General features: G+C 36.3%; 2 protein-coding genes across 2 annotated transcripts in view; one reads left to right on the top strand and one right to left on the bottom strand.

Moving 5' to 3' along the window:
- The window catches only part of GLU2 (glutamate synthase 2), a 33,752-nt gene that overhangs the window by 6,036 nt on the left and 2,181 nt on the right, over window positions 1-25,535 (bottom strand). Inside the window, exons 2-27 of the mRNA XM_068452264.2 lie at window positions 22,761-23,073; window positions 20,617-21,059; window positions 20,385-20,516; window positions 19,266-19,364; window positions 18,747-18,817; window positions 17,417-17,513; window positions 16,241-16,333; window positions 15,056-15,201; window positions 13,999-14,158; window positions 13,552-13,662; window positions 13,229-13,444; window positions 12,736-12,893; window positions 12,139-12,268; window positions 11,643-11,701; window positions 11,367-11,472; window positions 10,589-10,685; window positions 10,106-10,221; window positions 9,789-9,986; window positions 9,552-9,662; window positions 9,099-9,338; window positions 8,908-9,006; window positions 2,283-2,378; window positions 1,989-2,186; window positions 1,613-1,687; window positions 1,380-1,508; window positions 1,186-1,284 (exon numbers count right to left, since the gene is read on the bottom strand). Coding sequence (XP_068308365.2) covers window positions 1,186-1,284; window positions 1,380-1,508; window positions 1,613-1,687; window positions 1,989-2,186; window positions 2,283-2,378; window positions 8,908-9,006; window positions 9,099-9,338; window positions 9,552-9,662; window positions 9,789-9,986; window positions 10,106-10,221; window positions 10,589-10,685; window positions 11,367-11,472; window positions 11,643-11,701; window positions 12,139-12,268; window positions 12,736-12,893; window positions 13,229-13,444; window positions 13,552-13,662; window positions 13,999-14,158; window positions 15,056-15,201; window positions 16,241-16,333; window positions 17,417-17,513; window positions 18,747-18,817; window positions 19,266-19,364; window positions 20,385-20,516; window positions 20,617-21,059; window positions 22,761-23,073 — 3,792 coding nt within the window. The remainder of the gene's footprint in view (window positions 1-1,185; window positions 1,285-1,379; window positions 1,509-1,612; window positions 1,688-1,988; window positions 2,187-2,282; window positions 2,379-8,907; window positions 9,007-9,098; window positions 9,339-9,551; window positions 9,663-9,788; window positions 9,987-10,105; window positions 10,222-10,588; window positions 10,686-11,366; window positions 11,473-11,642; window positions 11,702-12,138; window positions 12,269-12,735; window positions 12,894-13,228; window positions 13,445-13,551; window positions 13,663-13,998; window positions 14,159-15,055; window positions 15,202-16,240; window positions 16,334-17,416; window positions 17,514-18,746; window positions 18,818-19,265; window positions 19,365-20,384; window positions 20,517-20,616; window positions 21,060-22,760; window positions 23,074-25,535) is intronic.
- LOC137738026 (uncharacterized) lies at window positions 3,558-5,545 on the top strand. The gene is made up of 2 exons (XM_068477628.2): window positions 3,558-4,909; window positions 5,230-5,545. The coding sequence occupies exons 1-2, from the start codon at window positions 3,931-3,933 to the stop codon at window positions 5,262-5,264; spliced, it is 1,014 nt and encodes a 337-aa protein (XP_068333729.1). The 5' UTR covers window positions 3,558-3,930; the 3' UTR covers window positions 5,265-5,545.

Here is a 25,535-nt window from a genome sequence, read left to right as displayed (position 1 = left end):
AAACCAAAAATCAATCTCTGTAACAAAATAATAATTTGGTACCAAAATCAGGTTGGTGTGGAAATGGCGGTGGCGGTGGCAGTGGAAGATGGTGGGGATTTTGGGGACTTGGGGACTTGTGTTTTGGTGGTGGTGGTGCTGGGAATGCAATTTTCAGGAAGCGGGCTGGGGTTCTGCCATGGCTTCCAGATTTCATCTCCACCACTACTGGCCCCTTATGTTGCTGGATCAGGTATACATTTGCGGATTGTGGGGGTGAAAGGTAGCTAGGTGGCTGTGATGGGTGGGTGATGGAGGTGGTTCCAATGGGAAGAAGATGAGAATGTTAGCTAGGGTAGGAGAAAAGTGGTTGCCAAAAGTTTAAATGGATGGTGATGATGGAGAAAGGAGGAGGAGATGGAATGGAGGTGGGATGTGGGAGGGGAAGAAGAAATGAACAGCTTCTTTTTTATTAAATAAAATATATTTTTCAAAGTAATAATTAAATTTTTTTTCCCTTAATTTCTTTTTCCCTATATTTTACTTTGATATCAGTTTTTTGCATGTTTATAAATATTTTCTTATTCAATAAAATTTTTAGGTTTTTTTAATTATAAGGGTAAATTAGTAAATATATGGAGATTTTTTACTCAAGGGGTTATATGAAAGAGAATTAAAACCTAAAGGGGTGTTAGTGTAATGTCTCAAACGTGAGGGGTTTTGTGAAAACTCGATAAACCTCAGGGGGTGTTAAGTGTAATTAACACCAAAGAAGTGAACATGTTATTCAAGTGAAATGAGGGCTCTTCAAATTCTAAAATTGGTCGTTATAAAGGATGGATTATATGCAAGTAAAATGTATACCTACAAAAAGAAGACATTAACACCAGCCTCAACATTATATTTAACAGTATAACCATAACTAAAAGCAGTGGACTGGACATAAATGAAATACCAGATGCCCTGTGATCATAACTATGTCCAAATAGACCTTCCCTTTTCCTTCACTTACTTTTAACATGGAACATCTAGTACTTCAAACATTCAGATAATACCTATGTTAAATTCCCACCCACCTATCTGAATGCCCATAAAGCCGTTGGTTTAGAGAAACTAAGGAGAGTTATCAGAAAGTAAATACCATGTTCATTTAGCTAAACAAGCAAGCATCAGTCCAACTGTCACCTCAAAAAAAAAAAGTGTTACCTCTTGATCTGCTAGTAAAACATCATCCAGAACAGGTCCATTAGTGTGAACATCTTGGTTCCTGATTGTGGTACTGCTCCATTTTGGTAACCCGACATTCTGGAATAAAAAAGAAAATACCATAAGAAAAAAAAGAAATTATGCCAAGAATATGACATGCGGACAGGAAAAAAATATATTATTCAACCACATACTGAGAGAAGATAACTGAGATCAAGATGCTGAGTTTTCACTAGCGATATATCTCGTGGCCTCAGTAAATTTGTCTGCCCAATTATATCGTCTAACTTCTCATATCCCAACTGTGCTAACATACCTCTTACCTGAGAAAACAATAATTAAGAAAAAGAATAAAACTACAGACAAGAAACTTAAGCACTAAACCTGTTAATACATGAATTATAAAATTTAAAAGAGGCAAATTTACCTCCTCAGCAACATAGAGAAAAAAATTGACAAGATCACCAGGGACTCCAGGAAATCGAGCACGCAGTTCTTCTCTCTGTAAATCAATTGAAAAAAAAGGAATGAAACAATGCAACCTCATTTTCCATATAATGAAAATGACAAAACAATAGCAAAATGGAAAATGCTAAACATACTTCCCAGACAGTTTTTGAATTTTAGTTTTTCATAACATGGCTACCGAGGTTGCTTGCCATGTTTATCGCTCATACCCACCCCATGCTTGTATCACGTGTAGCACAAACCAAATGGCAAACAACATGGTGTGCCAAGCCATGGAGTAAAACAAGTGTACCATTACTGGTAACAAATTAGAAGAAAATCAGTCACTGTGATACCTGACTGGCTACACCAACTGGACAATTATTTGTATGGCAAATGCGGGCCATAACACACCCTGTAGCAATCATTGCAACAGAACCAAATCCATATTCATCAGCACCCATTGCTGCAGCCATTAAGACATCGACTCCACTTTTAAAGCCACCATCAACTCTTAAAATAACTCGTTCTCTAAGTCCATTTGAAATAAGTGTCTGTCAAAATTTTACAAAAAAAAGAAAAGCAATTAAAGCATATTCAAAGGACATCCAATAAAAGAAGTCACCCTTTTGGATCTTTCATTGAATCACCTGGTGTGTTTCTGTAAGTCCCAGTTCCCAGGGACCACCAGCATGCTTGATGGAACTTATAGGACTGGCTCCAGTTCCACCATCATGACCTGATATCTGCACAGTAAAAAAGGAGGTTTGTCTCAGAAAAAGAGAGATCAGAAGAATAGAAAATTCAATTATATAACAATGCTTTAAAAGGCGAAGGCAAAGCCACGGCGTTTCATGGATAGCCTTGAGGCATAAGGCGATAGCCTCAACGGTACCTAAAATTATTATAATACTTGATATATATAATATGATACTTTGTAAAACAATCAAGCAAGCATGCCAAACAATCAAATATTTGACTATTATTATTATTTCTCCAGTTCACATCATAAAGTCATAATAAACTAACAGAACTAAGTTAAAAACATAAAATTAGCATGAATTTTATAAAAATCCTGCCCAAAACGACATCGTTTTGGGTTTGGGCTGTGTTTAAAAAAAATAGATAAACAAATAAAACTCCCAGGTCGCCAACATGCCTGAGGTGATAGCCTAGGCGCTTGAGGCAATCGCCGAGGCGTTTAGGCTAGTCTGTAGCTCACTCCAACTGGGCAGAGGCGTTTTCTTCATAGCCCCGCCCCATAAACCGGCTAGGCGAGTCTTAAAACTAGTTTTTTAAAACACTGTTACATAATCAAATAGTTACTTGCACCATGTGCATATTCAACCTTCCTTACACAAGGACTGACTCTAGGATCAAACTGTAATTGCAACTGTTGCTTGTCACTCAAAGCTCAAACTTGTTACACTAGTGGTATAAATACAACCATTTCATAAACACCTACTCCTGCATCGATTACATGAAAACTTAGGAAAGAAAGTGATCAATAATGGCTTAAAGTATTATCTACGAAGAAGAAAACAGAATATAGAATAGGAAAGAGCCCTCTTCACATTAATCCTTTCCCCGAACCCATACGTGTTTCTGTAGGTCTTACTGTAACAGGTTTGTCTGGAAACATGCGTACCCATATTTTTCCACTACGGTGTGTATGGGTAAAAATATAAAATCTTGTTAACTGAAGCAGCCAGCCATTGTGGACTTAAGCAGCCATAGCAGCCAGCCATTGTAGACTTAAGAATTAGGAAATTAGACATGAGTTCCATTGTAATTAATAAAGTAGTTGTAAACAGTAAAGTTAGGTATAGGCAGTAGTGTTTTTATGACTTCTTGTACTGGTTTCATACCTGATCATCATTGCTTGTATTCCTATATAAATCCTCCAATTGGGAGATGAATACATCAAGAAATTAACTCTATTTTGGCATGGTATCAGAGCCATTCTGATCCAAAAGGAGTTTCTATTCTGATTAACCTACTGGCACTACTGCCATCTACCCCATAAGACCTGCAGAATAGCAGGCCTTCTACTTTCATACGAATCCGATCTCTCTTTGGCCATATCTGCCAACATCACTACCCATATTGAGCTTGTTAACCATATATATTCCGCTGCATCTCTACCTAAATACTACCCCATACCCTATAAACCATACCCGTTGGAATCACCCAACAAACCCGTGCCATTGCCTCTTCCTCCTTGCATTTTGTTCCTGCATCTCTCTCAGTGAGACTGACTCTCTATTGTTTCAATAAAGAGAATTCGTTGCAGTAGTAATGGGTGACTCCAAGACCACTGTTTCAGCCGCTGTTACACAAAATGATATGTCTCTGCATATCACCCCAGACAAGTTGGATGGGTCCAACTATTCCTCGTGGTCCCAAAGTGTCCGCATCTACATCACTGGCAGAGGCAAATGGTCTTATGTCAGTGGAAAAAAGAAGGCACCAGCAGAAGCCGATGCATCGTATGCTATATGGGAGGAAGAGAATGCCATGGTTCAATCTTGGCTTCTCAACTCCATGACTAGAGATTTGCGGGCCATTTTTCTCCGACTCTCTACTGCAAAAGATGTTTGGGATGCTGTTACCCAAACTTACTCAATTGAAAAAGATGCATCAAAATTATATGAACTTCGCCGTCAAGCACTGGCGACTCGCCAGAATGGTGAGCCTTTATCTGCATATTATGGTAAACTCCAGCAAACATGGCAAGAAATAGATTTCTTACGTCCTGGAAAATTGAAATGTGCTGATGATGTTGCTGCTCGAGAGACAGAAATTTCAGAAGAAAGATTGTATGATTTTCTGGCTGGCCTTGATCCTCATTTAGATCATGTTCGCAGTCAAGTTTTGACTCAAACACCTTTGCCATCTGTTCGTGCTGCTTATGCTCTTGTGAATGCTGAAGCAAGTAGGCAAACCATTATGTTGGTTGGCCCACAAGTGGAAGGATCAGCCATGGTAGCTGCTCCGTCTCGATTTCCCCGTGGAGTCTCGAATTCTCGATCAGGTGGATCTAAAGTTACTGATACAAGGAAGTGTACTTATTGTGACAAGGATAAGCATACTAGAGACACTTGTTTTAAGTTGCATGGATATCCTGATTGGTGGGTTCAAAAGAAGGAAAATCAAAAGAAAAGCATTGTTGGATCACAAGCACACCTGTCTACACCAACGCCTTCCGTGCCTCGAGTAGATCAATCTGCTCACTCAGTTTCTCCTACTACTGCTTCCACTTCCTTAGTCGACGCAGGTAACTTTGGTTTTGCCTTGAACACCACATTTGGTGCTCCAAATAAACCTTGGATCATTGATTCGGGGGCTTCTGACCATATGACCAATAACTCTTCATGGTTTGCTTCTCACACTACTCCACCTTTAAATACCGTTAAAGTTGCTAATGGTATTTCCACTCCAGTGCTTGGAGCAGGCTCCATCTCATTAACACCATGCCTATCTCTCTCATCTGTTTTACATGTTCCTAATCTTTCTCACAATTTGCTTTCTATTGGTAAACTCACAAATCAACTAAACTGTCTTGCCATCTTTTCTCCTACTCATTGTTGGTTTCAGGATATTCGAACGAAAGCGTTGATTGGTCATGGTAGAGAGAGGGGAGGTCTATACTACTTGGACTTACCACCAGATTGTGAGAAGACAAGTTACAGTTGTCAAGTGGAAGCTAAACAATTTGAAGCTTCTGAAAAAATTTGGTTATGGCACAAAAGATTGGGACATCCTTCCTTTCAGTACCTGCAATATCTATTCCCTTCTTTATTTTCTAAAGTCAAGGTTTCTAATTTCCATTGTGAAACTTGCATCTTTTCTAAAAATCATCGTGTCTCATTTCCTTTAAGCTCCAATAAAAGTGATGTTCCTTTCTCTCTTATTCATTCTGATGTTTGGGGACCATTTCATATTCCTACTCATACTGGTGCTAAATACTTTGTCTCTTTCATTGATGACTGCACTCGAGTTTCTTGGGTATACTTACTAAAAAATAAGAGTGAGGTTATGTCTGTTTTTCCAATATTTCATCAAATGATTCAAACCCAATTTAATGCTAAAATTCAAGTTGTTCGATCTGACAATGGGAAAGAGTATTTGAATTATGGACTTGGAACATTTTTTCAACAAGAAGGTATCATTCATCAAACATCTTGTCCACATACTCCTCAACAGAACGGTATAGCAGAACGTAAAAATCGTCACCTCTTGGATGTGGCTAGATCTTTATGTTTTGCTATGCATGTTCCTAAACGTTTTTGGGGTGATGCCATTCACACAGCTGTTTTTCTTATCAATCGCATGCCATCACGTGTTCTCCAATTTCAAACACCTATCCAAACCCTTTCCCAGTATCATTCTCTTCCTTCACTCCTTCATATTCCTCCAAAAGTGTTTGGTTGTGTCTGCTATGTTCATGTCCACATGCAAAATCGTGATAAGTTGGATCCTCGAGCCATCAAATGTATGTTTATTGGCTATTCTGCTACTCAGAAAGGGTATCGATGTTACTATCCTCCCAATGGGAAATTTTTTGTCTCTATGGATGTTACCTTTCAGGAACAAGAGGCTTATTTTTCAGACGGAGATTCGGTCACTTCTCTTCAGGGGGAGATGGGGAGTAAGGAGGAAGAGCAGTGGCCACTTGACATTGGTGGTATGCATTTTTCGGATGAACACTTGTCTGATGCCGGTGATGGTCCAAATTTGCCTAATGATGAGGCAAAGAGTGGAAAAATATTGAAGGTATATGAGAGGACAAGAAAAAGGGGAGATAAAGGAAAAGAAAAAGAAAAAGTGGCTGATGAGATAGACCACCCACATATAGATCCCCTCATTGACCAACTCTCTGACCAATCAGCTGCTACTCATACGAATTATCCTGAGGTAACCACTCATTCTCCTTCTCTTCAGCCTACTATATTTGATGAGTCCAATCATGAGATTTCATTAAGTGCTGATCCAAATGAACCACATCATGAGTCTGGTTCTCGTTATCCTATTCGAGAAAATCGAGGGATACCCCCTGTTCGTTATGGTTATTCTTCCACAAAGGGTATTCAATATCCTATATCTAATTTTGTTTCATCTCATCGCTTGTCAGACTCTTATATAGCTTTTGCAAACCAATTGTCATCAGTCTCAATTCCTAATAAGTTACAGGATGCTCTTAAAAATCCAAAATGGAAAAAAGCTATGATTGAAGAGATGGAAGCTCTTCGAAAAAACTCCACTTGGGAACTGGTTAAACTTCCTGAAGGCAAGAAATCTGTTGGGTGTAGATGGGTGTTCACAGTAAAGCATAAAGCTGATGGTTCAGTGGAGAGGTACAAGGCCAGATTGGTAGCCAAAGGTTATACTCAAACCTATGGCATTGATTATCAAGAGACATTTGCGCCAGTAGCAAAGATCAACACTATTAGGGTTCTTATGTCATTGGCAGCAAATCTGGGGTGGCCTCTACGACAGTTTGATGTGAAAAACGCATTTCTACATGGAGACTTGGATGAAGAGGTATACATGGATCTTCCTCCTGGATTCACTACCACTTGTGATATTGGCAAAGTATGCAGGTTGAGAAAGTCCTTGTATGGATTGAAGCAATCACCAAGGGCATGGTTTGGCAGGTTCACTCAATCCATGAGAAGTTATGGGTTCAAGCAAACTCAGGCTGACCATACCCTATTTCTTAAGCATGATAAAGGTAAACTTACAGCCTTAATTGTTTATGTGGATGATATGGTGGTTACAGGTAATGACGTCGAGGGAATTCAAAAACTTCAAATGTATCTAGCCAAGGAATTTGAAATGAAGGACTTGGGTACTTTGAAATATTTCTTGGGTATTGAAGTTGCAAGATCAAAGCATGGCATTTTTCTTTCTCAAAAGAAATATGTTATAGACTTATTAACTGAGACTGGGATGTTAGCTTGTAAACCTGCAGACACACCAATTGAGCAAAATCATAGATTAGGAGACTATCCTGATCAAGTTTCGGCTAACAAGGAAAGATACCAAAGATTAGTTGGGAGGTTGATTTATTTGTCTCATACACGACCTGACATAGCCTATGCTGTAAGTGTGGTGAGTCAATTTATGCATAGGCCAAGTGAAGCCCACATGGATGCTGTACAACGCATTCTCAGGTATTTGAAGTCTGCTCCTGGAAAAGGCTTGATGTTTTCCAATCATGGACATCAAGAAGTTGAAGGATACACTGATGCAGATTGGGCTGGGTCAGTAACTGATCGCAGATCGACTTCTGGATACTTTACATTTGTTGGAGGAAATCTAGTTACTTGGCGCAGTAAGAAGCAACATGTAGTGGCTAGATCCAGTGCTGAAGCTGAATTTAGAGGTATGGCACACGGCGTGCAAGAATTGTTATGGCTCAATATGTTGTTGAGAGAATTGGGTTTCAATTCTACAAAGCCATCAAATCTTTATTGTGATAACAAAGCCGCCATTAGCATTGCTCATAATCCAGTTCAACATGATCGTACTAAACATGTTGAAGTGGATAGGCACTTTATTAAGGAAAGGTTGGTTGATGGTAGCATTAACTTGCCTTATGTGAAGAGTGATGACCAGCTAGCAGATATGTTAACAAAGGCAGTGTCAAGTAGGATTTTCCATCTTGCACTCAGCAAGTTGGGCATTCGAGATATTTATGCACCAACTTGAGGGGGAGTGTTAACTGAAGCAGCCAGCCATTGTGGACTTAAGCAGCCATAGCAGCCAGCCATTGTAGACTTAAGAATTAGGAAATTAGACATGAGTTCCATTGTAATTAATAAAGTAGTTGTAAACAGTAAAGTTAGGTATAGGCAGTAGTGTTTTTATGACTTCTTGTACTGGTTTCATACCTGATCATCATTGCTTGTATTCCTATATAAATCCTCCAATTGGGAGATGAATACATCAAGAAATTAACTCTATTTTGGCAAATCTTCTATGGCTTGACAAGGCCAGTAAAAATACGGGGAATTACAATCTACCCTCCTTAAAAGAAATTCCGCCATCGAAATTTACTAAACCTTCTGTTCAACTTATCTAATTGGATCCAGTCTCCCAAGGGTGTCTAGTCCCTGGAACAGTGTCCCAATGTTTCCGAGTTATTTGTACTTAAATTTATAACATCGACAGCTACATAAAAAGCACAGAGAAGCTAGCCATCAAAATTATCATCCTGCTCAGTACACAAACATACTCATTCAGTGCCAATTCCGGATTTACGATAAGTACCTGAATGACATCAGCATTACCCTTTGCAACACCAGAAGCTACAGTGCCAATTCCAGCTTCTGCCACAAGCTTTACTGACACCTTAGCATTAGGGTTCACCTATTCATTTAATGGATATTGGTATCTTGTATCAGCAATCTTGTGATATCTCAGTAAGAAATTAAGCACACCTAATTTGCATCAAGTATAACCTGATGAAGATCATAGATCAATTGGGCAAGATCCTCTATGGAATAAATGTCATGGTGTGGAGGTGGAGATATAAGTGGAACCCCTGGTTTAGAATTTCTCAACCTCGCAATATATGCACTGACTTTTTTACCAGGCAATTGGCCACCTTCACCGGGCTTCGCACCTTGTGCAATTTTAATTTCCAGCTGATCAGCGTTGACCAAGAAGGTTGGAGTGACACCAAAACGTCCTGAAGCAACCTGAATATATCAAAGCTTTCTGTGATTTATTGCTTATTGGAAATGCATAATCAACTACCATTTCAATAAACATTTAATAGAGGACACTGAAATATATTCCTATATATTTAAACAAGGTAGTAGAAGCCGTTTGCAGCTAGTGCCATAATGGATGTTTAAAATTATGCATTAGGGAGTCCATATTAAAGGAAATAAAATGTTCAATGTAATGACCTGCTTGATAGCACTTGTAGCAGTATCTCCATTTTGAAGACCTTTAAGATGTGGAAGGGTGGGAGAGTATCCATCAACGACATCTGTAAGTGGTTTCCAACGAATAGGATCCTGATAGATGGTCACACAATTTAGATTTTAAAATTAGAATCGTCACTGAAACAATGAACCAATGACTAAAATAATACATTAAACGAAAACTGTCCATGGAAAGTGTAACAAAGGTGGACGGTTTACCTCACCACCTTCTCCAGAATTGGACTTTCCACCTATTCTATTCATTGCAACGGCAATAGCCTCGTGAGTTTCTCTTGAAATAGCTCCAAGTGACATCCCACCAGTGCAGAACCGTTGAACAATGGATACAGCAGGTTCAACTTTTCCAACAGGAATTGGAGTACGATCACTTTTGAACTCAACAAGATCACGAAGAACCTAAAGGTTGAATTAACAAGGTAAAAGTCAATATCAAATGAATTTTCTATTTTCAGTTCAAACCTCTACAATGAATAAGTGAAAATGCACAAAAACAAATAAATGACTTGGGCACTCACATTTACAGGTCGGTTAGCTAAATGCTGTTGATAAACTGAAAAAGCACTTTCATTTTTTTGGCGGACAGCTTTGTGGAGCAATTTTGACATCTCTGGGTTGTTTCCATGATACTCCCCTTATAATAAAGAAATAAACATTGATAAGCTTAAGAACACAATTATTGCATCAAGCTATTACAGCAAGTGTTAAAGTGCTTTTAAAATATAGGAACACATACTTATACCATTGGCTAAGTTTGAAATAAGTTGCCTTTACACCTTTTTCTTAAAGATGAAAATTTATGTTTAAAAAAATTGAGTAAACTACACAATGTTTCAAACTCAGCCAACATTTTACACAATTAAAGCCAGAATATAGATTCTCCACTTCCACCTGGAGTTCTTGTTACCCAAATTTTTCACTTCTTTTATTAATAGTCTAGACACTAGTGAAGTAAGGTCACCAGTCACTGTCAAAACGTCTCCTTTGATAATAACAGTTACCTCCTGGCCTGAATTGTATAAATCCAAAATTTTCAAGTCTTTTAGCTGTATCCTCAGAGAAAGCCTTCACCCAGAAGGACAAAGTCTCCCTTGCAAGCTGTTCAAGAAAACAAAAATAATCATAAATAAATAAGTGGATATGTAGTTCAGAAGAGCATAATACTTTAAACACAGTATAGTTTCAACAGTCCCCTAGCAGCCTAAGATTGGTTGCCCACTCAGATTCAACTATCGTGTTCTTTATCTCTTCCATGTGGAGCAGGTTTAGGGTTTAGGATTCAATTATTGTGTGATCTTTATCTTCCCATTAAACTATATAGTAGGAAGCTATATTCCTACCACTGTCTGTAAAATCCTTTGGAAGGCAAGAAAGTGTATCTTAATAAGTAAAACTTATATACGTAACCCCTAACTTCTGATAGCACTTTTAAAGGGTCTCCTTGTTCTCAAGTTGAAGGAAAAATGATTTGTCTTAGAAATATAGCTGTAAATGCAACCTGTGTACATAAAGATAGTAACTGAGGTTTAAGATTATATTTATGCAACATTATTGTTCTTTCTACTTTTCTTGTTGCATTAATTCTCAATTACCAGAAGTATAAACATGCGGACAAGTCAGTACAGTGTGATCTGAAAAAACAAATATATATATATATATATATATATATACCATAAAAAGTGAAATAAATTATATATAGAATATAGATATAAATATTCATATGCATGATGGTAGCAATGTCCAATCTGCAACCATTTTCAAGTTTTCCATGACTCTTACCTCATCAAAAGTTAATCCACCAATACAAGATATACTTCCACAAAATGCAAGATCAACAACCTCCTTCCCCAATCCATAGATCTCAAATATCTGTGCACCACAATAACTATATCCGAGAAAAAGGTAAAATAGATTTGTCAATTAACGAGATAAAACGAGGAATGAGATAAGTTAACTAAAGATAAAATACTTAGAGAGTGAAATTTAAATCAGAATTCATACCATAGAAAGAAAGATACAAACATAGAAAAAAAAATAATAACAATAAACCAGTACCTTGAAAGCAACGAAATGCCCATTTTGGAAAGAATTTTAAGAAGACCAGCTTTAACAGCCTGAAACAGTAAGAAACAATCCGTTTCTCAGAATAGCATCCTCAACGTGTGCAATGGAAAAGAGGTATACCTTGTCCATCATTATAAATGTATTGATAAACGCAAATTCCAGGAACAAAAATCAATCATGCCTCATTTAACTAATTACATTTTCAACCGGGTGCTCCAGAAATACAACACTTAAGTGCTCTAGATCAGTTGTTGGATAATGCTTAGCATGTATAAAAGTCACCCCAAGAAAAAACATGTAAGAGAAAAATAAGCTACTTCCAAGACTTAACCAAGTATGGGTTGCAAAATTTATTACCTAATTATCCATTAAAAGGGAATCAAATTGCCAAAAGTAAACAAATCAAACTATACAAAGAATGCTTTCACTAGAATAAAAAAGATACCCACAAACTATACTTCTTATAAAGCTACTGTATTGTACTGACCTTGCAGAAATTCTTTTGAGCCTGTTCAATTGTTACAGTAGGCATCTTCCCATTACGCATTAAATTTACAGTTTTAGCACTCAGACGCCATTGCCGACACGTCTCTAATGCCAAGTATGGACAAATAGCACTGGAAAGACCATTCAAAATTGTTAAGAACTTTGAAATAGATAAAAGGTTAAGAAGCAAGACTATACATTTAGTCAAATTCATCCAATGAACACAACAAATGAATATGGAGATCCTTAAACTGCAGACACTACCTCCTCATGTAATGTTCATAATATAGAAGAGTCGTTAACATGGTTGATCAAAACATTCCCATATTTGTAAATGATCTGCTTTAATTTTAAGGTCAAACTTCTCTTAAAAGGAAATATGTAATGTAAAGATGATTACTATGGTAAACTACCAGGGTGGTGAACCAAAGGTGAAGCAAATGTTTCTGTATTAGAGACATAACTAAAGTACATACACCTATAACTATATTTAAAATTACTATTATATATATTTTTATTGACAAAAGGCAGGAAAAAAGAAAGATGCAAAAGGACCAGATAATTCTTTCAGAAAGAATTCTCATGAAGGAGAAATGACCTTGCACCATATCCAATCAGGCAGGCAAACTGGTGAGTGCTAAAACACTGAGCAGTGTCTACTATGATAGAAGCTGACATTCGCAAGCCATTTTGAATAAGATGCTGATGAACAGCACCAACAGCAAGAAGGATGGGAATTGCAGGTCTAGTTGCCTCCTGAAGAAAAAGTAGAAAAGGCATGAGTGAATTGTTAACAATCTATCATCAACAGAGAACAAGTCCAATCTGATTACAAAAAGGAAAAAAAGTCGTAAATCTTTTAACGTTGATTACCATGTTTTAGACGATAGATTAATTCATACTACTTGGTTACATTCAAGGCAAAACTTCCCAAATTATAGTAAGGTCAGTTTAAGAAAAAAGCTTCAAGTGAAATCATGACTCAACTTATTCCCATTGTATAGGGCAACGTCACATCAAGCTCAAAACTGGTGGAACAAAGAAAAACAAATTTTGCACGAATGCAGAAATAAGCTAAATTGATTCCTTACCAGCTCATCAGCCCGATCAGAAAGCACAAGCAGTTGGCAACCATTTTGAACAGCTTCATCAGCAGCTTCACAAAGCCTATATAGAGTCTTTTCCAAGGAACCATCAACCCCTTTATGGATATCAAAAAATGTAGGTAAAACTTGGGGTTTCAACTTCGCATCCTTTAGCAACAAATCAAGTTCTCCTTCATTCAGCACAGGACTAGACAAGATAACCTGATCCAGAACATAAAACAAATTTTAATTCACAAAAAATCTCCATTTCAACAACATTATAGTTGCCATAACATATAACTGAGGCAAAGTGATACATGCTAACAAACCTGCGATGCATTTTCAGGTCCAACCTCCAAAATATTTTGTCGCTTTCCGATGTTGATTTCAAGAGACATAACTAAACCTTCTCGAAGAGGATCAATGGCTGGATTTGTAACCTGCAAGGAAGGAAATGAAAAAAGAAAGAAATATGAAATTAACATTAGGAAAAAAATAAAAAATAAAAAAAAACTATTCTTGCAAAATAAAAAAATAACTATAACATCAAATACATAATTATTCATTATCCTCGATAAATTTACAGAAAGAACATACAGACCATAACATCATGAATCATTTGTATGACGTGGTTGAGAAATGATCCCTTTACATCTTTTCAGGACTTTTACAGTTTGAACTAATGAAGTTCCTCAAGCAATAGATGACAATATGACTAAAGGACTATCTTCAGTTCGACTAGGGTAAACCATTGCTTGAAACTGTAAGTGACAGACCTGTGCAAACCGTTGCTTGAAATAGTCATAAAGCATATGAGGCCTCTGAGATAATATTGCCAATGGAATATCGTCACCCATACAAAATGTTGGCTCCTTCCCTTGTGAAGCCATAGTCTCAATAACCATTTGTACATCCTCACTGGAGTAGCCAAATGCCCTGCAACAGAAGTGTCGAATGTTTAAGTCCCATTCATGAAAGTAATTATGTACTAATGATATTCAAAGTAAAACCTTGCCCACCGAAAATACTGGAGACGTCAATGAAATAGACCCAATAAAATCAAAAGTAATCAGTGAACAAATGGACACCAATAAGATGCTTCACAAAGAATCATTTAATCCATTCCGCTGCCATAAACTCAGTACCATCACTCGGTTCCTATTCTCTACTGCTCATAAAAACTAAACCTAAACATTTGCTCTGAGGTTTTAGCACAAATATTCAATTCAACAGAATAATCAAAATTCGATGTCTACATTTGTGCACCCTTCAGTATTAGTACTTTTTAAAAGGAAATACCTACAGCTAAGTAATTGCTCTACATCTTACAATGCAAAAAGATGACAAAACAGCTCCAAACCTTGACAAAAGGTCTACTTCTTGGAAAGAAGAAAGAAACCTACTTCTTGGAAAGAAGAAAGAAACCAAAGGAACAATATATTTACTGCTACATTCATTTGTTCTTGACTATTTCACAAGCAGAACACACCACCTCCACCCCCCCCCCCCCTCTCTTCCCACCCTGGTACCATGCAAGCATATGCTTGTAAAATAATAGAAATGTCCGCAGCGGAAGAGATAATATCTAACAGTATTGGAGAATGAGAATACATTGGTATGCTACAACCACAGTACATGATATCCCATAGAACAAGAATAAAACTATAAATTATATATACTACATATCAGTTACAGTTATCAGAAAAAAAGCGTGCACATGATAGAAATTAAGTATGAACATCAATCATGTACACTATGGCAGCATAAAATCATGGCAACAATACCAATGAGATTTCTACCATATCTGAATAGCCGGTGAAACAGAAGACTCACTGTTGCCGTCTTAGTATTGTATCATTTTCTGCAACTGTGGCTGAAAGGAAGTTCACAGCCTTCAACGATCGCATGTTTTCCTGTAGCCACTTTCCATATGGATTTGACAAAGCTACACGCTTTTTAACTTCTGTGTTCTCATAAACCTGCAATTTGAAGTGCTTAAGATTTAACATAAGCTCTAAAACAACTTAAGCATAGATAATGAGTGCCACAGCTGAAAAATAAAAGAAGATTAGAATTTGATAAATGTGAAACAGGAGTCATGCACTCCTAAGGTCCTCATTTTGAGGACCTATGAGAATCAAATGGATATTAGCCACAGGATTATAATAGTTTATATCCAAAGGCTTAAATTATTTGACACCTTAATGAAGCAAAATAAGAAAATGAGTTTTCTAATGGTTCATGGATTTTAAGTTGGTATTGCTTTATTAAGTGTCAAATACTTTAAGCCATTAGATCTAAACTAATATAATCTTGTGGCTAATACGCATTTGGTCCTCACAAGTCCTCTAAATGAGAACCATAGGAGAGCAGGACTCTGCGAAACAGATGCATCATACACTTTTGTGTTCTCATGACAAAAAATACGAAATGCTTAGGCCAAACACGAAAATAAAGAAACACATTGTACACAAGCCAGTCCTAATTTCATTTTCTTACTATTTGAAAGAAAGAATTGGAGTAGTTAAACCGATAAGTTGCAACTGCACATTTAACTGGGATCCCATAATGCATAATGGAAGCCATGACGCATAAGCTTTTTGGGAATAGAAATATAATAATAACAATTCCTAAAATTGTATAATAAAGACATAACTGACTAGGGCATTACTCGTCCTGTGCATCATTTATTCTGTAGAATAGCATTCTTTGAAGAATTTGCATACTTTTTAGACAATAATGATTATATCTAGGTCAATTCCTTTATTTGCTGTAGTTCAATTGGGATATGAAAACAAAAATTCATCACAGTTACTTCCAAAATCCATCTAATTACAGCACCAAGGAAAGACAAAACCAAATGTTGTACAAACTTGACCTATCACTAAATCCACATTACTACCATTTTAGAACTAAATGTTCATCACAGTTAAATACAAAACAGAAATCCTGTAGGAAAAACAAAGCAACAGAATCGAAAAGGAAAAAAAAGAACTTAGTGCTGCACAAAGTACAAACCTGCCCACTTATTAAATCAGCAGCTATCATCATTCCAGGACCTAGACGACCTTTCATTGTAATTTTAGAATCATCCACAGGTACAACACCAACCTGAACAAGATAATAACAGCTTCAGATGTTTATCACATCACATCAAACATATTGTTCATGCAGCCTTGGAACAAAAAGTATGTATTATTGTGCAACTATGGAGAATGAAGGACACAACTAGGTCTCTAGTCAAATGTTTTTTAAGTGAAGTAAATAATTTAATAATGCACCACTAAATAGTTCCCACCAACAACAGTTATTACACTGAAAAAAGGACAGTTAAGCACCAAGCAAATAAAAGAAAAACATTAGCCAAAAAGAACACTCTATTAAAAGAGATACCGGCTTCCCAATCCATGTTTACACTGAAGAAAGAACAGCCTTTGAATCCAGAAGTGAATGATGCCCAAAGAAATCCACCGCCTCCATATCTTTTTACTCTTAAAAAATGAAACTATTTCTTGAAGACCAAGCCACCAAAAATTTCCTTCCCCCAACACTAAAATTCAACCCATGTCCAGAAGCACAAAACCTTTCAAAAAAATGAAGAATGACAAGGGCATGCTACCACCCAACTCATATAGCCGCCTAAAATAATCTTAAACCACTGGACAATAAAGGAAAATGTGATTCATACTCTTAGCTGCTCCATTGCACATAGGGACAACCATTAAGGAGAAACAAAAACTGAAGGCTCTAACAAACATTCACTCCCCCATGAGCAAACACCAAACTCTTAGGTACTGAAACTGGACTCATTTTTCATCTACTCCCTAAGCGTTACTGCTCTAAACAGAATTAATAGCATCCTTTTTTTCCCGGTTAATTGGTTAGTATTTCTACACACTACTAATACTTCCTGGAGACTTTGAATTCAAACATTAACTACTATAAGTGAGTGACTCTTAGACTATCATTAGCAACTAGACAAAATTAACTTAGGCTATCTTTGTACTGTTCTTTTTAATGAGTAGTTATGTTTTGATTCCAAATAAAGGAATAAAGGTTTATCAATTATCCCAATCATTCTCAAAACCCAATTTAATCTCAATCCCCAGCATAAAGCCAGTGGCACGAGCCAAAGTTGTCCAAGCACACTGTCAAAAATCAAGAATTTCAAGCAACAAAGGAAACAGCGCGCACCTCAGATGCAACATATACAACATTATCAGATGTCCTCCAATACCTAGCCGGGCGAAGACCATTCCGGTCAAGACAGGCCCCAACTGTTTTTCCATCACTGTACCACATGAGTTAGAATAGCAACAATCAGAAAGAAAAACTGTTCATTAAAAGAAATAAAATTGCAATGCAAATGTGATTCAACATTAACAGTAAGATATTCTTCAGTCTTTCACAGTTCTTTTAACAAAGTGCATAGTGAAACGTTTATAAACACAAAGCAATATGGTCAGCAAATATCATTGATCCAGAGACTTGCATTTGTCACATAACTATACTACTGTACAAAGAAAGTTTTTCATCAAATCAGATTCTACAAAGCAATAGGAAAACAAAGAAAAGACCTACTTTCACCCCTCATTTATGGTAGTTTACTACCCAAGGATGAAAGTATTGGTGTCCATGGAAAACTGATCCAGATTCGCATAAATATTAATAATCCAGATTTATGTAATTATCAATGAAAACGTCTGTAAAAGTAATGAAAACAGCGAAAGTTTTCATATAAGCATGGAAAACATGAACAATAGTTTGAGATATACCAGACCAATCAACAATGAAAGAGTTAAACATGTAAAAATCATATAACAGTATCATCAATTATGTCATTATAAGCATATGAGATCTTGCTGCTGCCCATGTCATAATTCAGGAATTAGCTGCAGAGTTAACTGCTTCCTTCGAACAAAGCTGTTAAAGGAATTTGAACATAAAAAATGAATAAATAAAAAGTACCACTGGAATTTCAGTAAACCCTAGGAAAATGAGGTAGAAAGCCTCAATCTCTCCACCGAGACAGAAATTTCAACAAAATGGTGGAAGGATGTCAACTCTAGTTTCAAAGTTTGGTGATCTCAAAAAATAAAAAATAAATAACCCATAAATTGTCCCATATTTTCATTCTGGTAAGAATAGAATATACTTCTCAAACAAAAACTAAGACTAAAGAACCATGTGATCTCCTAGCCAATTTCTGATACCCTAAATCTCTCATCATTCACATCAATATGAAATTGATCATTGGCCACTAGTTGCAATCTAGAGGTATGTAATAAGAATTCTTGTACGATGAAGGAAAAGAAACACCACACTAGCTAACATGGATAGTGTTAAATTATTCTTATGCCACACAATGAAATAGCTTTTAATTAAACAATACAAAATGAGACAATGCTCCAATTTATCCATGCATTCTTTAACGTCAAATTTTCATATGCTTTTAGTTATGTAGAGCCTAACAAGGCATCTACCTGTTCTTTAATATGGTGTACACTGACTTTGGAAACTTTACCTGAATAACAGTAAAGCAGGTCCATCCCAAGCCTCCATCTGACCCTTGTAATAGTCATAAAAATCAATCACCTAAAAACAAAAACAAATTAAGTATAAATATAGCATAACCAGAAGGCAGGATAACTTCAGGATCCTACCGGTTTGGTTTGGGATGCAATTTGTTTAGCTGTTTTATTTTAGAAAGAAACTAAATTATTGCAATAAACAATAAAACAACAAAGGAAAAGTAGTCAAGCAGACCACTGAAGGAAAACGGAAAAGCAGAAGAGAAACAAACCCCTCCTAAAAACCGAAAAATGGATAGTTATAACGGATTAGAGTACCTAAACCTCATGTGGAATCTAAGGTTTAGTTCCACTATGGTTTCACTGAAAAGGTCAAACAAATGAACATGAAGATGATCAAATGTAACATAAAAATTAGCCACGAACCATAAGTAAGAAAAGAAAGAAAAACAGCAACGCAACATGCATTTTTATTCCCTTTAAACCAAATGGCGAACACCAACTTAGATTACCTCAGGATATTTTATCGACAAAGTTGGGTGATTTTTGTATCCCTCTGGGACAAGAATCATTAGAGCCTCCTCAGCACTGCGGCCACTTCTTAATAAGAACTAAGCACACGCATGAAAGAAAGAATGAAAGGCAATAAGTCAACTAGATAGAAAAAATAATTATTTAGAAATAAAATAAATGCATACAAGTCTAATTGGTCAAAAGATGATGTATGTTTCAAACAACACAAACACAAAAGAAGATGAGCAATTGAGCCTGAATCAGCTGAGGAACCAAGCTATAGAATATAATAATGAGGAGCAGACAGATTACCATAAATTTATATGGATAGTTCAAAAGTGAAATCAGGTTTTTATTTTACAAAAATAATACCATAAATAAATAGAACCAACACACATCCACAAACTGTTTTACTTGCTAGTAAATTTCAGAAGACATTTTTCGTACTATAGATTCCTTGATTATCTGGCAACCTGTAAGGTCAAGATTTTTAATAGCCTAAATACAAGAAATCCATTGAGACAGTAAAGTTTACGGTATTATTAAAAAACAATCAATAGTCCATTATTAAAAACCAAAAGAAAGGGAAGGATCAGTCTGAGTTGGAAGCTTATGTCGTGTACTCAATGAACTAAACATGATCATCAAAACTCACCAGCAAAAGCAAAAAGGATTCAGGCACGGCAACCCTTTAATAATGTAGGAACAACTAGAAACTAATTACATGTTTAGGTGTTAGATAAAAAAATGAAGAAAATATAATTGGGCTATGGGATTCTGCACCCAGACATCATACTCATAACACAAAAAAGATTCTCTGAACTCAACACATTACCTAGGTTTTATCCTTAAAAGAAGTGGGGCCAATCAATAAGCCACCAAAAAGCTATAATTCAACCATGATTGGTTCTACTTCATTTCTTAAGACATGCTCGGCAATATAATAGAAATATTGAACCCACTTATAGAAAGAGAACAAATAAAAAGGAAAAAATGGCCCATGTTACAAAATCCATTCCGAGATAGGTTAGTTTTATTTCTCATTGATTTATTTCCAGTAAGTCATCAAAAGAGAAAGCTGTAATTAGAAATAAGAGCTAGATATGTCAATTCCATACTTCAGCTGCACTGTCAAGATTGGCAGAGTCAGATGCCTTCGGATTGCCAAATGGGCGAATTTCATTTTCACGACCATTCCATACAGGTGATTTCAATGAGGCTTCACGAGATTGCATCCAGTTCAAGTTTCCCTGAACATAAACGAGGTGTCAACTTAAAAGAAAAGTATACTTATATAACCAATTTAGAAATTATTATCTAGAAATCTTATGATGTTAAAGAAATGAAAACCTGTATGGTATTAATCTCTCCATTGTGACCAAGTAACCTCATTGGTTGTGCAAGGGGCCACCTGGGAGTGGTATTTGTGCTATACCTCCGATGATAGATGGCAAAAGGGGATTTATACAGGTCACTTTGGAGGTCAGAATAAAATAAACCAAGAACTTCTGACCGGAGCATTCCCTTGTAAACTATTGTTTGATTGGACAAAGAACAGAAATAAAGCTCATTTCCCCAACTTTCTGAGCTTGCTGCTCTCTCGATCAACTTTCGGCATATGTACAGTTCCCTTTCAATGTCCTCAACATTTTCCTCTTTAACAACTTTAACAAATACCTGTTGTATGCTTGGCATTGTTTCTTTCGCATAGTAACCAACTAAAGAAGCATTCACGGGAACAGGTCTCCATCCAAGCACTTCAAGACCCTCTTGTCTAAAAATATTCACAACAACTACGAAGAAAATAGAATGTACAGTCAAACAACAGATAATCTGAACAAACTGAATTTATCTCAGAAATTATGGCAAAACGTAAATAACAGAAACTGATAGATAAATAGACAGATTATAAAAGATACAGGTAGGAAAGCTAGGCCTCGATAAAGATAAGTAGGTATGCTTCAAATTAAGTTAGTAGCACCATTGTAAGTAATAAGAACTCACTCATATAAACTTGTATTTCTTTCTTCTTTTTTGAGAAGAAACAATAAAAATTTATCAAAACAACAGAAGGAATTACAAGTGGATAAGAAATCCACCAACTAGCTTAAGACATTTCAAGTAGGACTACTTTAGAAAGCTGAACCAAACTCATTTTATGGTTGAGAACGCATCCATCACTATATAAGAAAGAGAATAATCCCTGAACTCATTCGAAGCTGAAGCCCAGTGAGCTGCCCAGTATCTTACTCTAGTAGTCAACAAAGCATATTTATAAGCATCGGTACGAATATATTTTAAGAAACGATGAGGACCTATTTCTTATCTCCATTGCTAAAGTTTTCCTACATTTTATTCCTAAATCTATATTGGTCAGTTGCTCAAAGAAATTACAATGGAAAAACAAAAAAAAAATAAAAAAAAAAGAAGAAGAGTTTCATATCTAATCAAATCAATTTTTTTGAAAATTCAGGCATGTGGAAATAAAACCTCAAAGGGCCTATGGAAATCATGAGTCGTATGACAGAACCTAGAGAATGCATCTGTACTCTATAAGCCTGAAACATTTCATCAAGCAAACTTTTGATAGACATGTGACCCAACAATTGCACCTTATAGAACCTAGAGAATACATCTGTACTTTATAAGCCTGAAAAGTTTCATCAACTATCAACCATGTTTTTGATAGACGTAGTATTTGTTAAACGATCAGTACAGTGTCTTCTTTTCTTTCTCCTCTTCTAGAAGATCAGTACATCATCTTCTTTTCCTACTCCTCTTGCTCGAAGATCAGTACAAAAGTTTGTTTCAGTTCTTCTGCAACATTTAAAGCAATGTAGAAGGATCCCAGATCACCCATCATGCTTATTCAATGTGAGGGTAGAAACCAGATACAAAATCCTGACCACATGCTGGATTAGCTAGCTTTGAAGCTAATAGACTATCCAAACTCGCTAAACCAGTGTATGGTTTGCAAAAGGCTGACAATAATAATGTGGACGACTGGTAATTGAATTTAAGAGGATGGTGTAGTAGTACCCACCAAATGTACAAATCTTTACCTGGATCACACAAACCTAAATACTTAATATATGATTCAAAGCAGGGTTAATCCCCATAGTGGAGCACTTTGTGTAAAACGGAGTAAGAACATGATGTTAATGTCTTCTAGCATTGCAATTTCACAAGGCAACATTAAGCCCAGTTGTTAGTTATGTTCAGAGTGGTGTGGGTTTGTCCTTGCCAGTAGAAAGATTCATGAATTTAAACCAACAAAAAGGCAGACTCATTGCATCGTACCTAAATCATAGATAATACCTAAATCATCGTGATACCAAAAGAAAAATTATCTTGATTGGGGCGGGAGCTTGACTTGCTTAAAAATAACTCATGCAGAACCTAACCACAATTCAAGAATGATACACATTCTTGTATCAGTGAAAACAAAAAGAAATTATTGCAACCCACTTAATTCAAGGATTACAAGAAATCACCTTTTTTGGCTTCTTTCATAAGGTTGTCATCTCGTGGTAGGAAAACCATTCCAACACCGGTGTGCAACTTGTCAAAGGAAGCAATTCCTTGCTTGTTAGCCCAATTGTCAAATAGATCCCAGGGGATTGAACTCATCAATCCCGAACCATCACCAGAGTCATTATCTGCTCCACAGCCCCCACGATGTTCCATGCAGCCAAGGGCTGTTAGAGCATCTTCAACAATGCCATGGGATGCTTTGTTTTCTAAATTGGCAATAAATCCAACTCCACAAGCTCCTCTTTCTGATATTATATCTTGCAAGTCTGCAACCTGTTGAACATGGAAGTTAGATTTCCTAGAAATAAGGGCTTCCAATAACTTACTCAGAATGCATAATAAAGAACTATCACACCTAAAAAAACATATGTGAAAACGAACAGAAGCTCCAAGTTTCTGACAACTTTCATGAAAGACAATAAACTGTCATGAGATCAGTCTCTCTTTCTTACTCAGTCCTCATGACAATAGAAAAGGACATTATCCTGCACCACCAATGACATAATTGAGGCCACAGGGGTCATGCCTCCCCCCTTCCTCCCAACCCAAGATTTCACAGCACCCTTGACACCATAACTATGGGATAATTGTATTTCACACAAATGCTACTCTTACAAAACTTACAGTACATAAATGAGGATGCATATAACCTTGTGACAACTTAATTTCTGGCATTATATATTAAAAGTGTGAGGTGTGGGCGATGTGTCCAAGGGATAGCCTGGCCTAGCGTGAGGCGAAGCCTCACAGGACCTAAATTTTTTAATATATACACTGAGCGTACACATATTATATTAAAAAAATGATTATTAATCAATAATCACCCTGAGCGCACACATATGTTATAAATATATATACACACATATATATACATATATTATATTTTATATATACTAGCATATGAGCACACACAAAGTGTGTGAGAAAATTTTTTATTTTTGTTTTTGAAATAGAACAAGAGAGGAAAGAGTGATAGAGAATGTGGGAGTGGGAAGTTTTTTTTTTTTTTCTCTTTTTTAATTAGAGATATGTTAGGATTACATGTAGGTGAGGCTTTGAAAAAAAAACAGTAAAATTTGCTTGTGTGATTACATTTCTGCCCCATATTTCTTATTCATATTTTGTTTTGATTAGAGGGTTAAACTGGTAATTTCATAGGGTTTTGGTTGACAATGAGTGTTTTATTAATTAGTAGATATATATATAAATAGAGGATGAAAAGCACAATGAGCACACAGCACACACATCATTATATAAAAAATAAAAATCAGAAGAAAAAAAAAAGGCAAAGAGACGATAGTGCAAGGAAGAGGTATGAGGCAATTAAAACCCTACCCAAAATTTGGGTTTGGGAGTTCAAAAAAAAAAAAAAAAAAAAAAAAAACCCCTGAGGCGCACCTTCCACCCACTCCCTCAAAACAGAGGCGGCAACCCTCATGGCCAGCCTCACAGGGCACCTAGGCGCGCCTTGAGGCGAGCCTTTTAAAACATTGTAATATCCTGTGAACTTCATATATGGATTACTTTCGGAATAAATATTTCGTACAACAATTGTACAGCTTCAATTAAACAAATATTTTCCCATGCATTTGAATGTACACAGAAACTAAATAACCACCCACTTGTGTATTAAAAACCCTACTATTGGAGTATCAAATATCAATGCTCACTTTTGTATCTTTCAACCAAAAAGCACACAGGTAACCACATTTATGTTTCATAGAAGTACAAAAAATATTATCACGAATTAATCAAATAAAAACACCAAAACTAGCAATGAAGGTATCACCTGAATAAAATCCAAAACTCTTTTACAATCCTTATCAACTATATTAAGTAAAGAAGCTACCCGTAATGTAAAAGGCAACCTAAAAACATAAATGAAAAGAATTTCTAGCCACCCCAAAGAATTAGTAAGAACAAAAGTCTCGCTTTATTATCAAAAAGTTAGTAGATCCTCCCTTTCAAAGAATCCTCTGCCGCCTAACCTCCCAAGTGATGTAACAATGGACCAAGCGTGCTCCCCAAATCTGACATCCGAAAGAACACTCAAAAACCAAAATTCAAATATGGCATCACCCAAGTCATGTCGAAGAAAGAGGATGATGCATGCACAGTTCCAAGTCCCCAAGGCACTATATAAGCAAATGATTAACTGATTCGCCCTCTTTCTTACTAATCAGTAATCATTTGAGTTTCCCAATAAACACCACTTTCTGAGATGTATTCATGTGTCATATTTTAGCCATATGATCATGATATAACCTATAAAAGAGCCCAATAGTTCTCTTTACATCAAATTTGCATCCTTCCCACTTTTATTTTATTTTTATTTTTATGAAAAAGAGAAGACGAAATTTAATTGCACAATTAATAAAAGTATATGAACAGACAAGATGTCCAAACTCCACAGAGGAAAATAAAACCTCGAAACTCAACAACTCTACATCTTTTTGAAACGCCCTGAAATTAACTAACAGCAGCTTTCCAGCTAAGCCAGATAGAAAAAGAAAAATCACTAAATTGACCACATAATCTCCACATCTATATTCTAACCTTTCTTGGTAGCCAAGACGAGTAACCTAATTGGTGTGAGTCAGAAAGAGACCTCTTGTAAGAAGAAGCTCCGATTTCAAGTGCCACTTCCTCGAATGTAGTTGATAAGCAAGCAAAAAAAATTTAATGATCACATTTCTTATGTCACATACAACACTATAAGGAAGTCAACAAAATCT

This window comes from Pyrus communis, chromosome 14, assembly GCF_041283825.1.
Source record: "Pyrus communis isolate YQ-2024b chromosome 14, ASM4128382v1, whole genome shotgun sequence".
NCBI classification, from domain to species: domain Eukaryota; kingdom Viridiplantae; phylum Streptophyta; class Magnoliopsida; order Rosales; family Rosaceae; genus Pyrus; species Pyrus communis.
This window is presented reverse-complemented; position numbering and strand designations above follow the sequence as displayed.